This window comes from Leuresthes tenuis, unplaced genomic scaffold (genome assembly GCF_036924035.1).
Source record: "Leuresthes tenuis unplaced genomic scaffold, fLeuTen1.0.hap1 SCAF_8, whole genome shotgun sequence".
NCBI classification, from domain to species: domain Eukaryota; kingdom Metazoa; phylum Chordata; class Actinopteri; order Atheriniformes; family Atherinopsidae; genus Leuresthes; species Leuresthes tenuis.
In genome coordinates, this window is record NW_027325362.1 from 21,926,502 (window position 1) to 21,942,165 (window position 15,664).

Sequence of the window (15,664 nt, forward strand, 5' to 3'; positions counted from 1 at the left end):
TGGTCATCCCACGTAGAGACACATACAGTATAAAATTACTTCATTACTGGCAACCACAAACTGTTTGCTTGAGTGAGCACCTGAGAAAGATCTTCTTCTATCTGCTTCGACACACAGGTGTCTTTTTTGGGCAGGTTATCAAAGTAGCACCACCCTCCTCCGAGCCTCTGCATGCCTCCTTTTGGCCTGGGAGCTGCAGTGTGTCATATTAGGGAAGCTATTAAAGACACTGGAAATAACTGACATTCCATAGGCAGATGGAAATGCGCTACATCTGGAGGACCTGTGAAAATATCTGCCAGTTTCTCCCCCACTCTCATTTTTCTACCCTCTCTCCTTTTATATATATACATATTATTATTTTTTTAAGTGCTTTAGAGGATTATTTTGAATAGGCTTGGCTCCCTCTCATCCAAAGCCAGAAGGAAAAATGCAGCATCCTTTTAGGGGAATGAATGAGCTTATGGTAGCTGGAGGACGCCGCCATGTAAGGGGAGGAGACATGTGGGACTAGTGATCTGTGCAGTGTTCATCCCTCACTCTAATTTAGAGCCCCTCTCCTAAACTCCAAGGGAAACTGCTGAAATATCCTGTTTATATCACACTCCACATTAACCAGCAAGGGAGCTTGGACAGATGCCCGGCGACAGAGTTCTTAATGCTAATAGCTTCGGGGTTGAGAGCAAGTGCACAGATGTGTGTGGATGTGTCTCACTGCTGTGGGGACTGTGAAATAAGTCATTTATAGACGTGGGATTCGCATCGAGAGGTCATCAACCCCTCCTCCTGTTAAACGTCTTTCCAAGCTTGACAGAATGGAAGGTAGCTGTCACTTTCCGTCCTGCTTCACATTAAACTGTCAGCAGCATGTGTCTGCGCACTTAAGAAAGCGTTTTTGGTTTGGGGATGACTCATATCGTGGCTGAGTCTGGCCTAAAGGCCAGGGAAAGGCTCTTTTGGTGCTGCAGCCCTCCCCAAGCAGCAGAAAAAGATGAGCTCGCTGTTCTTTTTGGTCTTGCGTTGTTACCGCTCCATTTTTAAAAAAAATTTCCAATTCAGGCTTCATTCTTTATTTGTTGCATGTCATTGTCTGTAGATAGAATGCTGGATGTAGGGTATTCTCTGTTTTGATAAAGTATGTTACAGAAAGTACACTTTTGATGTGCAGTTTGGTGGCTATGATGGAACTTCAGATAAGAGTGCACACCAGTCAACCACAACATGATAGCCAGCGACAGATGAACTGCAGAATACCATTTCTTTCTGTTGAAGTGCAGTTTGCTGCTGGGAAAACTGGCATTTATGTCAAGATTCCTTTGACATGTACCACACCTAAACATTGTTTCACCAAGCATATCTCCTCCATAGAAGCATCACTCCTCAACAACAAGTATGATATGCTCTGTCACGCCTCAACCTGAAACTCACAGGATCCAAAAATGTTGCTGCCAATGTACAGAAACCAGTCACAATGTTACTGTAACTACGTGTTGATACATAATAGCTGCATTTATCAGTATTTGCCGAATGGATCAGAAGGGTGTGTGAGTGCTGAAGAAGTTTTAAGGAAGACATTTCAGGAACTAACTTTTAGTACCTTTTAGCTCACAGTTTTAGTTTTATGACCTGCGACTTTACAGTTTTAGTACAGTCTCATTACTTTCATCATCAGTCTCGTTTAGAGCCTTAGCAGGCTGTGTCTTTACCCAGTGTAAGTCTGCTTGATGCTATTACTTCCCAACTATAGTGGATTTCAAAATAGCCCAAGCTGGTGGGAAAACTGAACTTCGATTGTCTATTTTTAATTGAAAATAATTGTACAGCTTGCTTAGTCCATAAAATAGCAAAAAAGCAGCAGTGGAAGACTAGTGACTACTAAGTCTGAGGGATAGCTGGGTGTCCATCTCCATTTTTTCTTTGTATTTAAAAGATGTGAATAAAGAAAAGGAAAAACCTCCACTCGTATTAAATAAAGTTTTTTAGATATTCCTCAGAAGTAAAGTATTTCCCAAAGAAGAACTCTATATTGTCTCCTATTGTGGATGTCTGTAGCTGTTGGTTTTTCCTCCTCAAGGTTTGTTTTCAGTTAGGACAACTACTTCATCTAGTGAATTACAATCAACAGCAACGTAGCCTATACCACCATCCTCTGGCGACAACCCACCGCCAGGTTTATGGGAAACATGTCTGACTCGCATTTCTATTCTGCAGCTTTTCAAAAGACAGCATCCAATTTGTTTCACTAGTGTGAGCGGTACCGGCATCTAGGTTTGCTGTATGCAGGTTAAGAGATTGGATTGCTTCAAAATGGCGCCTGAGCGGTTAATTTTCTGGGCACGCACCACTCGCATAGGATGACTCGCATTAGGTATTGACAGGCAGCTCAGCCAATCTAGGTTTTGGGTCCAGTACCAAACAACAAATTAAGAGACTAGTGAATGTAGAGCAGAAAATGACCTTTTTAAGATGCACATATTTTTCACAGGAATTGGTGGAGAATAAAACAGAGTTTAAAGAGAGTGTAAAGGTGCAAATGTTCAGTTGTGTCTGAGCATTTCTTAATGAGTAGCAGCTGGCCAATTTATTTGCCATGTAACCCTTTTAAACAGTGTTGTTTTCAAGCTGCAGCTTGTTCTGATGACCCACAATGCCCAACAATGTATGTTCACAACAGTTCATAAAATATACATAGTTTCATGAACAATAAAATGTGATGCACCCCTGTTTGAGGCAGCATAGCTGGCCATGTCGCTCTTAGAATAAAAAATAAAAGGTAAGCTGCGGTCACCACTGTGCTGTCACTCACATTCTCTCCTAGCGCCCAAACAGTCATAGCTATTGTTGGTGATGAGCTTGAAATGTTAGGGAGCTATTTCTGTCTGTGACTGGGGATAAAAGGAGGAGGAGGGGAAAGGCTTTACTGTCTGTTTGGCATTGACTGAATGCTGGGAGCTATAAACCGATGAAAATGCTAATGCTCACGTCATACTGCAAAAACTGTGCCTTCAAAAGGTTAGAACCGAGCTGTCCCTTGACAACAGCCACGCGATCAGCATTTTTTTATTTTTAGCATGGGGCGTTCAATAGAGGAGTCTGTAATACAAGTCTGAATGTTACAAGATCAACACATGAGAAAGGTGACACACTTGCATCTTACTGCATTAGCCAAGTCTCGGTTTATCTTTTCACCGTTTTGTTGGGATAATACCCAAGGAGCGACTTCCTCAAACTGAGATGACTAGCGATTCTTGACTACGCTGCTCCTCTTCTTTGTCACCAACTACTCTCCAACTGGTTCACTTCTGGATCCATATTTGTTTAAGGAGATCAGATGTTTATGTCTCCCTTTTTCACACCCTTCAGACTCATAAGTCTCTTCGATGAAGTTGCAGATTTACAGTTGCAGGGCTGACCAAGAAGACATTTGCCTTCTTCTTTGGGAGACCAAATTTGCATATGTGTTGCTGAGATAACCCTAGATTTAAATGTCACCATTAAAGCCGGAAAAGCTTACCGCATTATTGTGCTCTGTCAGTTTGTCTAGTCAGTGGACTAGGTTTTAAGTAAAGTCAACATAACTTTCAGTTGAAGACGTCATGGAAAGAAAAAGATGTTTATGCCAGACTTTGATATACCAGTGAAAGAATTTTTGTGTGCTTCCTAATGACTGAGCCTTAATGACTTCAGTATCAGCTGCAAAAGCACAACAGTGCAATGTTAGATCAAGGACGTTAAAGCTAGCACCAAGGAACTGTGCAATACTGTGGCTCAGCAGTGTTTTTTCAGAGCATTTACATGGGTTCATGACTCACAAAATGACAGAGATACCAACATTTTCAATCATCGTTAACATCTTTAATAAGTGATTAGTTGCATTGATTTTTCTCACATTTTATAACTACTCAATAAACAAGTTGTTTGACACCATTATTTTATCTGTACTTTGAATATGAAGCTAAAGTTAGAACATGGCTAGCATTAACTTACCTTAGCACTTCACAACCTAGAAGGATTCCAGCATGTAACCTTGAGTTAATGTTGAGTTCAGTGGATGTCGTTACTTCTGCACAAAGTCAAACTGGCTTATTCCACATGTGTTAAGCTTTTCTATTCATAATGAAGGCTAAGTAAGTCAGTGTTTTTGCAGGTAATGGTTATCAAGGGGAGTGGCAACAGAGAGTCAATGTTGTCTATGGTTGTCCTGAAATTTGACAAAATTTCATGTCACGAGGCCATTGAGCTGACAGTTTCTTTCCCCATGAGTCAAACTGCTGGCTTCCATCGCGGGAGAAAAAAAAACTCATTCCAGCATGAGGTCACTGTTGGTCAGTTAGTCTGTGCAAGTCCCTGTTTATCTGTAAACAGTGCCCTTTAGGGTGTAGAAATGCTGCTGGTGTACGTATTCCAGTACAGTGTTGGGAGCTCAGCAGAAAAGCTCTATAAATCTTAGGCACGAGCCACTGCAGATCTGCGCTCTCCTCCTGTGGCATAAGCCTCCGCACTGCGCAAGGCTGATGGAAAAAGAGACTGATCCTCTGCATCGTTCAGGCTGAATATTAGAGCATTAAAGTAGCATAGCGCCCTATGGAACTTGGAGTCTGTTTAGAGGATTTAGGCTTTGGAGCATATTAGTGGAAAGACACAACTGTTTGTACATTGTGGTGCTGTCTGTTAGCTTGAGTTAGGGTTGTTTTAAAGTGGAAGGAATTCTAATAACTGACATATGCCCCCAGTGGGTCTTCAAAGATGATAAACACGAATTTATTCTACAAACTTTTTAGTTCTTTGCCACTTTTAACAGAGGTTTTTATTGTGGACAATGAGCTTGCCTTGATGTTAGCACCCACTGGTTACTTTAATTTGCCCTGTCAGGTGTCACTGTTTCGCTCGCGTTTTTATTTTCCTGCTGTATGAAATGGTTTTGTAGGCATCTTGCTTCAGTTGTGCAACTTCCTTAGAGAGTGCCTGACAAGTCTTTGTCTGCCTCTACAGTCTCTCTGTTCCCCGTGTCCCTTCTGTTCACCAGAACCTCCCATCTATTTCTGAACTTTAAGTTTGTAATGCACTCTTTCACGCTGCCTCTCTCCCTACCTTTCCTCACCTTTTTTTCCCTTTTCCTCTTTCAATCTGCCTAACTTCTCTCCCCCTCCTGCTTCCTCTGTGTCTCCTCTGCCCTGGGTCATGGAACATGTTGTTCCCTCCTTCTGACTGTATGAGTTGCTGGCTTGCTCTGCCTTTTCATGACTTTTTTTTTTTCGTTTCGCTGTGTAAGTTATTTTTTCTCTGAGGGGGGATGTTGGTGCTGAGCCACATGATTTTTCCCAGTGACAAACCCTCTTTATTTGAGCTTGCAACACTGACGCAGGAGTCTTATGTCGAGAAATGACAAGGCACAAAATCCTCCTTATGCCCAATCTAAATGCGTATTTTCGGTGTGTGTGGTCCTGGTAGGTGTTGGCTGTATAATAACCAGCTGCCTAAAAAACGGGTTACGTTGGTGACATAAAGCTGCTGATTACAATTAGGTTTACATTGTGCCATTTCTTCGGCATGTTATTAGAGGAAAATATTATAGCGCTGCTGTGCTTATTGGTCTACAAATAACAACTAGAATGACTTCATTACTGAGTTCCTCTGGGATGGCTTTGCATAACACCGGACACATACAAAGACTGATACTTTCTTCTTCAATGTCATCAGATTGTTACGCTTTAGCTTCGTGTAGCGCATGTTGATCTGCAAAGTTTTCTGCCCTTATAGAAACAAATGTCAGACACGACTGGCATCACTGTTCAAGGGTTGGATCGGTATCACGTCACTGCGACGGGAGGCGCGTCAGATTCATGAGGACACGTGTCACACACTGACAAAAGCCATCTCCCGCACCAGCAGCTGAGTCCTCCTGAGAACACATCTGCCTGCCTCTGCACCTGTTTTTTTTTTTCTCCCCCCACGCCACCTTTGAAGTTCGCTGCTTTTTCCTGTCCTGCCCCACTTCTATTTCCGCCGCTCCTCAACCCTTTTGAGGACACGTCTCTTTCACCGGTCCGCTCGCCTCAGCTGCAGCAGCCCCACTCAGGAACAATGAAAGCGAGACATGACAGCAGCACATTCCTGTTTGCCCCTTTTACTCATGCTGGGTTATAGTGTAGTCTGGTAAAAAGCGATTCATTGTTCCCAGTATCGACAAGTATTGACATTACCCAAAAAACTAATTGGATTTTGACTTTTGGCTCTTTGTTTTTCCTGTCTTGCTCAGCGACCTCTGTAGCATAGCGTGATGGACGTTGCCTTGTTCAATCGGTTTTCTGTCTCTCTTGAAATAGCTTAATAGCTCTTACTCTGTCTAAAGTCTCAGCTCTCCCAGCTAAATAATTCAGCAGTACAGAGTGACTGCCTGAATTGCTCTTTCTTTCCGGTTCGCAAGGACATCACCACACTCCCCCCACCTGACCTGCTCAGGAAGACCTGCGGTGTGTTAAGGCCAATCCATTTTGCATGGTTCCTTCTGGAGCAAAGCCATTTATTCGAAGGCAGCAAGGTGCCAGGGGCGGAGCGACTTGGAGGCAGGAGATAACTCAGGACAGAAAAACATACCATGCAGTCATATGCCTGCATGGAGCCCAAGAAATTATCAATAGTTAAAAGGAAAAAAAATGTTGGGGCTGAGTCATGGGGTTGTGACTCGTACAATGCCGACTCTGTGAAAATACTCATCTATCAATCCTTGCACAAGGGAAAGACTTAAAAACATATTCACAGGGTTGTGACTACTAACCACAGTACATGTATAGTAACCTTTCCTTTCCAACCCTAAAATCTTATTTCTGTCCCTTTCAGGCTATGCCTTCCTGCTTTTCCAAGAAGAGTCTTCTGTTCAGGCCTTGATAGACGCCTGCATCGAGGAGGATGGCAAGCTCTACCTATGTGTCTCCAGTCCCACCATCAAAGACAAACCAGTAAGGAGAGACAGTCGTCCAGTGAAATGATAAAAACCCTGCTTGGTCAATAAAAATTTATCCTTTTTTCTTTTTCTTTTTTTTTTAAATGAAATGTTCAGACATTTTTTAATCTATCCCATGTCTAATGATGGCATGAGCAGCTCATTAGCAGAGCAGCAGGAGCTCGAACAGTCTGTGGGGTTTACTTCATACTGCGCTGCTAAATATGATATAATAGTTACAGTTGGATGACACCACAAGAGCTAATCTACATAAATTCCAAACCCCTAATTAAAACCATTAGTTATTAGTCATTAGTTACCATTATTACCACAGAAAAGTTGTATCCAGTGCTCTGAATGCATTCGTAACCTGCTCTGTCTCCTCTCAGGAAGCGTTTTCTAAGAGCCACACGTTTGTCTGTCATTCTCAGGTCCAGATCCGTCCCTGGAACCTGAGCGACAGTGACTTCGTCATGGACGGCTCCCAGCCTCTGGACCCCCGCAAGACCATCTTTGTTGGTGGGGTGCCACGGCCCCTGCGTGCAGGTAACTCTCTGATAAGAATCAAATATCTTTTTTGTCAGCCCCCAAAGCCTTTAAATTGGCTTTATAACATCGAGCCCGGTGGCCTCAGGGTGCAATGAAAGTTCTGCCTGTGAGAAAGCAATCCTCATCTTGGGTTTCCAGGACGTTGGCCCAGTGGTCATCATGTTAAGAATTCATGGTGTAATGGAAGGTTCGGTCTCTGTGATACAGGGATAAGCATGGCTGGCTTGTCTGTAATCTGACCCCAGCTAATTACCCCCAGCAGTTTGAGACTGCTGCTCAAGGGAATAGTGGAGGATTGCAAAAACTGCGACAAAAACGAGAGCAAAATAGGAATGATTTTTAAAAAATAAATCACAAAAAAACTCCTGTGAGGACCATCTACAGCACTAATAATCTCCCTCCCTTACATTTTTCCCTTCTGTATCTCCAGTGGAGCTGGCTATGATCATGGACCGGCTGTACGGGGGTGTTTGCTACGCTGGCATCGACACCGACCCGGAGCTCAAATATCCAAAGGGAGCCGGACGCGTGGCCTTCTCCAATCAACAGAGCTACATCGCCGCAATCAGTGCCCGCTTTGTTCAGCTGCAGCACAATGACATCGACAAAAGGGTGAGCGGGTTCACAAGCTTCATTCACAGTGCCCCTCCTCCGAGAGAAAGCAGGCTCTAGGCCACAAGTGGGGTTTTCACAGTCATTCCTATGGCAGAGCTCTACTTGAGCCCTCTCCCATGTATCAGAGCTTTCATTATAGCTGGGTTTTCAGCCAACTTCTCAGCACAGCCTACAATAATGCAAAGCCATGCCTGGCTGTGTAATCACGATGGCCTTTGGCTGCCGGAGTCCCAACAGATGTTTCAAGTTGCAGACACATAGGGCTGGTTTAATTATAGTAGTTCCCCATACATGAATATCTACTGCAGCCTGGTTATTTTCGTCACACCGGTCAGTTGCAGCGAGACAGATCACAACCAAGAGAGACTGGTTGTCAGCCAGGAAGCCAAGCCTCTGCAGGGTGGGGCAGCTCGCCCCACCTCAACTATCACCATATATCTTCAGTGTGGATTAAGTTTGTCTTTATTCTCACAGGAACAGGGTGGAATGCAAATAATGCTCAAAACAAGTCGAAGAAAACAACACTTAAGTCAACATCAAAGGGCCTGAATTCAGACAATAGTTATTTTCCTTTTTTTGTCTGTGAACCAGCTAACTGGCAGTAATTTGTCTTTTTGTGCTGTCAGTAGATATTTTAATGTTTCTACCCCTCAATAATCATAGCAACGAAATGATTTATGTTGGCAAAATTAACACTACAGAACAATCTATGGTCACTGCAGGCCACAGTAAATGGAGCACAAGTGGAGCGCATTCTTCACATTCGTGAGTTCAAAGCTGGGGTGTGGAGCAGCGATGCCACTCGCCCCCACATGCTGCCTTTCCTCTTTTCTTTCCCCCATAATCCACAGTTCCATTTACTGTACGTGGCTCTCGGGGATGGGGCGCAGGAGATGATTTACCCAGGTCAGCCTAGCCATCCACTCGGTTGATTTTTGGGATTTTTATTATCTTGGAAAAACTGTAGTTTTCTTCTCACTTGTCTGCAGTTACTGCACCACTGTTGTTGTACAGTTTAGCCAGGAAGTTCAGTGGCCTGCTGTTAAAGTGAACCTTTCATTTTGTGGCCACACTGTGACAAGGCTGGCAGCCTGGTTATATGCAGAGGCGTCTCCATGGTGACTAAGCTCTCATTTCTTGCCTCCTGGCTTAGTGGGCAAACTCATTTCCTTGGTTGATGAGAAAATACCTGCCTCCAGTTCCGTTTTATTGAGAAATATTGCACAGAGATCAGCTCGTGTGGGTTCTGTTGATGCTGGCTGACACATCTGGATCAACCCAGCTGTTATTGAAAGGCACTCCTCCAAACCGTGTAGTACATCTTGGTTTATGTAGTGAACTGATTAGAAACTCAGTACAAAATGTAATTTTTCTAGAGCAAGAAATGTTCTTTTACATGTGCTAAGAAAGGTTTTGGTAAATATGAGTTTACAATGAAAAGCTCCTCTCTGGCCCTGTCTTCTCAGGTGGAAGTGAAGCCGTACGTACTTGATGACCAGATGTGCGACGAGTGCCAGGGGGCACGCTGTGGGGGGAAGTTCGCCCCCTTCTTCTGTGCCAATGTCACCTGCCTGCAGTACTACTGCGAGTACTGCTGGGCCAGCATCCACTCACGAGCCGGTCGCGAGTTTCACAAGCCGCTGGTGAAGGAGGGGGGCGACCGGCCTCGACATGTGTCCTTTCGCTGGAGCTGAGGGGGGGAGGGGGGCGGCGCGGGACGGTCACGAGTCTGGCGAACCCACACCTGATCCCGGTGAACAAAAAAAAAAAAAAAAAAAAAAGGCCACCTGCAGCCCCGGGACGATGCTGTAAAGTTCCCTCCTTCAGCCCCACCTGCTCCACCCTGCTCCCCACAAGCCCCTCGTGGGGGAAAAAAAAAAAAAGCAAAAAGGATACCATCTCTTAGCGGGACTGTAACTTACATGACTCTGAACTCATTGTCTAGTGTTCCCTTCTGATGAAGCTTTGTGGGGGAATGAACTCCATCAGCTTAGAATTTGCACTTTGGCACAAAATCTCACTGAAAACACACACTTACACACACACACACACAGGATGGTATGTTAGACACCTGACTACCGTCAGCTCCCTGTTCTGTTGACTGGGTGGTGTGGTACGTCCTGTTGGACCCCTGCCCTTACTGAAACAGAGGTGGGACCACATGAATATTTAAAAAAAAAAACATATATATATATATATATTTTTTGTTTTTGTACCTATCTATACATACATAGATAATTAAAATTTTATGTCAAAGGAGCATGCACTTATTTTCAAAAGGCTGTAGCTAAGTTGCCCCTAGTTAAAAGAAAAGAAAAAAGTATTACCAAAGGCAAATTAAAGGAATGCGTTCAGAAAAGCAGAATAGGAGGCAAAAGATGTAGCAAGATTTAACAACTATCTAGTAGTGTGGGCCCGTATCGCCCGAAGTTAAACAAAAAAACGAAACAAAAACACGGATATATTCACTCTCAATTGTTGACTCTGAAAATGTTAATACCTCACACTCGCAATCAGATTAGTTTGCTTTCGACTTCTAGGTCTTTATTTTTATAATAACATTATTTTTTAGTGTTATGTAAATGTAATGCTGCAATAGCTTTGCTGCTAAATCCATGGTATAAACCCATACCATAAGTACTTTATTCAGGCTAGGGTGTAGAATAATAAGGAACGGACGTAGAGAGGCACCTGGTTATTTCAGAGCGACAGGCGGCCTTGGGGAAGGAGGTGCCCCAAAGGCAACGACGGCGAACTTTGTTGGGTGGGTGGGGGGGGTGGGGTTATGGGTCGCCCCTAACTGCATGTTTCTCTCAATCAGGTTGCTGCATGCAATAGATTCTTCAGTATCATGTCAACTATTCAATTCTGCCCATGTTTGCATAACACACCGTAGTTGGACTTAGCACGAAACTGGACAGAAACAAAGGAATCGTGGCAACTCGGCGTCATGGGGCTCCCAACCAGGCGACGGGAAGTGTGGGTGGGGTAAAACAACTAATGATTACATGTCAAATAAAATGTAGGATTACCATTTAAAACTGTCTGATAGGTGAAGTACTTCTTTGCAGTGATTGTTGATATAATTGTGCAATTTTTTTTATACCGTACGTAGTTAGATCTGAGTATGCCTAGAACTGTGATTCGCTTTAACTGTCGTCAATGTCCGACATAGAAGTCCTGTGAAACTTCATAACTAGTGTATGCACACGTATATATGTTTCTTGTATACACTCAAATACAAACACAAACACACACACAGAAGCCTCTGGACACACAGGAACACATCTTTTTGGACGGCTGTCTTTCTTACGCACACAAACAGGCCTACAAACACGAGTCTGACCTGAAGAGAAGACGCTACAATGTGAGCTGAAACTGACAACTGAGGGTTTTCTTTTTTTTTTTTAAGTTTTCTTTTAAGAAATTTGTTCCACCTTTTGAGAAAAGCGCAAGTTTACGTCCCAGAATGCAACCAAAGAGCTCACGCGTTTTTGGCTTCGAACAAGCGACAAAGGGGGGCGTGTTTTTTTTTGTTTGCAAAGAGGAACAGAGGAGCTGTAAAATGAAACATTGAAGCTACTGCAGATAAACTGAGCCCTGCATATGCTCTCACTAAAGGGGTGGGGGATAAAAATAAAAAAAAGGGGTGGGGGGCGGGGACAACGTTGCCAGAACACGCAGGCGCGCGAGCCGGGGTTACCATATTTATCTCGATTTTTATTTGTCATTTTAAATTTTTTTTTTCCTGCAAAGCTTGAAGTAACGGACCTGCTTAAAAAAAAAAAAAGAAAAAGAAAAAAGAGGTGAACGTATATACTTTTAGTTTTTATCCAACGTGAGTGCGGGGTGGGTGGTAGACCTGAATGCAATGCATAAGAAATTTAAGTATTGGCTGCTGAAGGTGAGCGGCTCTGTTTTGTTTTTGTTTTTTGTTGGATGGGGGAGGCAGGTTTGCAAAGTTAAGTTACACTGGTTTTTAGCAGTTTTGTGGACAATCCAAACGAGAACCTACATCATTGCATGTTAATGTGTGTCGCCCCCTTCCCCTTTTAATTCTCTGTGAGATGTGATGCCGGCGCCCTGCAGTCCCCCCCCCCTCCCCGCCCCTTTCCTGTTTTAGTCAGAAACTGTTTTGTTTTTTTCTTCTGCTCAATGACGGATGTTTTTTGTTTATTTCTTATTGAAGCAAAGCCCATTGAAACTGAGCAGGAGATACTTTCTTTTTTTTTTTTTTTTAACTGGGAAAAAAAGGCTAACCCCTGAGTAATGATAAGCATCCTTATCTAAATAAATTCTGGGTGTTTTTTTTTTTTTGTGACATTCTCACCCCACCACCCACCCATCCAGACAGGTTTTCTATGTTTGTTCCTTCTCTATGGTCGATATTTGTTATGCACTACACTTTGTATGTGAACAGTTTTCGACAGTCAGCAGTTCTTTTTGTTCAACTACAAAAGAAGAAGAAGAAGAAGACAAAGCGTGCTTTCTGACTGACAAGATCTTTTGCAATACCTCAATTTTGAAATATATTAGGAGAGACACAGATATTTTCTAAGTAAGTTTATTCAGATGAAAAAATATATATTAATTTAATTCTTCAAGAGAAATGATTTAACAGATTGTTGATTTTTTTTTTATCATGCTTTTTTTTTTTCTGTTTTAAAAATTTATTTTTTGAAAAAGACAACAACTGAAGGAGCTAGAGCTTTATAACTAATATAATGACGTAGTTAGAGTATTGTCTACTTTACGACAGTGGAAGCTGGAGAGTCCCGCTAGTCAAACCCGGTCGAAACCGAAACATCAGAGAGAGAGGAGCTCTTAAGAAAATCCAATATCAGGTGCTCGGAAAGGCGACGAAACCGATTTCCCACCTTTTTGTATATTTATAATCAATCATTTACTATGCTGACCAGAGTTGTGAAAGAGATCTTCTGTTTGTTATTTTTTTAAGAGAAGTTTTTTATGTTTCCTAAAAGTATGTGCTCCCTTTTGTTTTGTAAGAAAAAAAATTGTTTGGAAAAAAAAAAGGCAACCCTAATTTGTTGGCCTGTCACAGGTGGGAGAGAAATAAAGCGAAATTGTAAGAGTCCACTGGACAGTTGGAGGTCGAGAGAAAAGAATGTTATTTTTTAACACAAAAACAGACAAGTGTTTTCACCTGTAACTTGATCGAAAGCCCCCAAGGTGCATCAATTGACTGGTGGCCTTCTATTCACGCAAGACTTGAATTAGTCCTTTTTTTTCTTTTATTTTGAAGGCTAACGGCCTTGATTCTTTGTTGTAATGTGCAATACTGTTTGTACTGTTTGTAGAAAAGAAGAAAACAAGAAAAAGAGGCATAAATCTTTATTGCGGAATTATTTTCATTGCTAGCATTGTGATTCACTAAAATCATTTTCTACTGTGTATTTACCTACTCTACCTGCTAGTACCTTCCAGTAGTAATGTAGCCTTTGTACTGAGAAATTTTCATTATTTTTAGAAAGTTTTGCTAAAAAAGAAAAAGAGTTTAAACATATTTACATATTTTCATTTTTATTTCATATTTTTCTTTATTTCTCAACCTTTGCGGGGGAGACTTTCATATCTGGTCAATGTCATTAATATTATTTTGTATTTTTACTTGGAATAAATTAATTTTATGATGCTAATTCTTTAAAAGTTTATTTTTTCCATATGTTCACTTTTTCTTTTTTCTTTTTTGAAGCTGAAAAAAAACAACCTTTGTAATATTGTTACTAAAGTGTCTCGTTTTCTTGCTAAGCTATGTGTTAACTCGCTGATGTTGCTTACATTAGTGTGAAAATGATCTACAGAGAAGAAAAAAAAACTACTCACAAAGAAACAGATTGGTGGTTGGTGATGTATAAGTGATTCGCAGTGTAAACAAATGAATGGGCAATAAAATAAAAATGGCAGAATGGAGCATAACACGCAGTATGTTGTATCTAATTGTGTTAAAATAACACACCAGTGACCTTTTACTTCTGGTACTCCCAATGCTAATGTTAACACCATCGCTACAATAATCCTCTGATCCTGATCCTCACTTCTTCTCGTGTGAAATATATAATATGAAATGTGTCATCTTTAAATGGTTCAGGCACTGCAAAATACACCGGTGGCTGTACTTGCATACGAACGGAAATGAATGTAGAAATAATGAAAGGTGGATGTATACTCGCTTGGTATTTTTGCAGAAATATATGTTTGTGAAAAAATACGAGAAATTTGCCATGGTTTTTAGTTTTTCTTTTGTACAATGACAACATACAATGTAAATCTGAAAGATTAACGCCAATTCTTAATTTTCTGCCCCAGTCATTGGGCTAGGCTAAGCTAAAAGTTTGGTGTTTGGTCAGAACAAAGCTACAATTGGCAAACTCATCTGTTTAGCTTTCTGACAAGAGAATAAGTAAATTTGTAAGGTTTAGGCAGCCCAGCATTTTGTCTCTGCTCTTGTCGTTGTCCTCGGGCTACGTTAAAGGCTTGTGGTTTGTTCAGTAAGCTGTAGCTGTTAATGCTAAGTCTTTATGCTAAGCAGTTAGCATAACTGGCACAACCCACTACACTTCCTCAGCCTAGTCATACCCTAATCCTTACCAGCTTCCATCTTCTTGCCTAAATCATGCACTTCTTCAAAGCTAACAATGCCAGTTAAAAGCTTACTAATTAATAGGTCATTTGTTTGTTTTGATTTTAAAGACAATAGACTAAATATTAAAATGGAAACAACTTTTCTTGTTCAAACTAAGTGACTTTCGTAAGTTTCCTTGAAAAAGTACCACAGCTATATGCGAAACTAGGTTAATTATCCCCCATCAGGCTGTTATTTACATATAAGAGTTTATCAATAGTTATTTCAGTTTAATACAGTGAACAAGCTCCCTTGTATGTAAAACCATCACCTTATTCTTCTCTATAGGTGTTTGGATGTATTTTATGTTACGCCACTTGAACAATATACTGTTCATGGGTAGGTTAACACTGTACATCTTGTCATGGAATTTCAAATGAGATTTAAAAAAAAAATCCTTTTATTACTCTCCACAAACATCCCGATACTTTTGAAATGTGATTATTTTCCTTTTTTTTCCCCCCCCCCCCATCTTTAACTGACATTTATTTTAAATTTCGTGACTTGAACGTTGAATTAACATCAACGCCACAAAGATTTTGAGACCGCTGACTCAAACTTTCAAAGGATAACGGACTTGATCGGCGAAACCTTATTTAAAAGTAGTCGTTTAATGCGGTGAAACCTTATGGCGTCTTGCATGACGCCGTTTCCCCTCCGTCTACAACTTAACATCCAGATCTGACTTGCATTTCTCTCCTGATAACCATCATTTGTCCACTTTGGCCAAAAATTACAATTTCACTCTAAAATTTATGTCCAGTCATTTATGTACTCTCACAGCAAAACTAGAATCAAAGTACTTAAATTCACACCATCAATTTAAAATTTCACATTGTGGGGTTAAGAAAAACAGTCATACGGTCCTTTTAGTAGTTTTTGTTGATACGGTTGCTATGGACACCTCCCCGAAG

At 41.5% G+C, this 15,664-nt stretch overlaps 2 protein-coding genes across 6 annotated transcripts in view; both read left to right on the plus strand.

The window, feature by feature from the left end:
* cpeb3 (cytoplasmic polyadenylation element binding protein 3) overlaps positions 1 to 14,044 on the plus strand; it is a 40,223-nt gene extending 26,179 nt beyond the window's left edge. For all 5 annotated transcript variants that reach the window (XM_072391417.1, XM_072391416.1, XM_072391418.1 and 2 more), the window contains 4 exons: positions 6,841 to 6,959; positions 7,375 to 7,489; positions 7,923 to 8,104; positions 9,574 to 14,044. In XM_072391417.1, the coding sequence (XP_072247518.1) occupies positions 6,841 to 6,959; positions 7,375 to 7,489; positions 7,923 to 8,104; positions 9,574 to 9,801 (644 nt within the window). In that variant the 3' untranslated portion in view covers positions 9,802 to 14,044. The remainder of the gene's footprint in view (positions 1 to 6,840; positions 6,960 to 7,374; positions 7,490 to 7,922; positions 8,105 to 9,573) is intronic.
* The window catches only part of opn3 (opsin 3), a 200,632-nt gene that overhangs the window by 89,368 nt on the left and 95,600 nt on the right, over positions 1 to 15,664 (plus strand). The window lies entirely within an intron of this gene.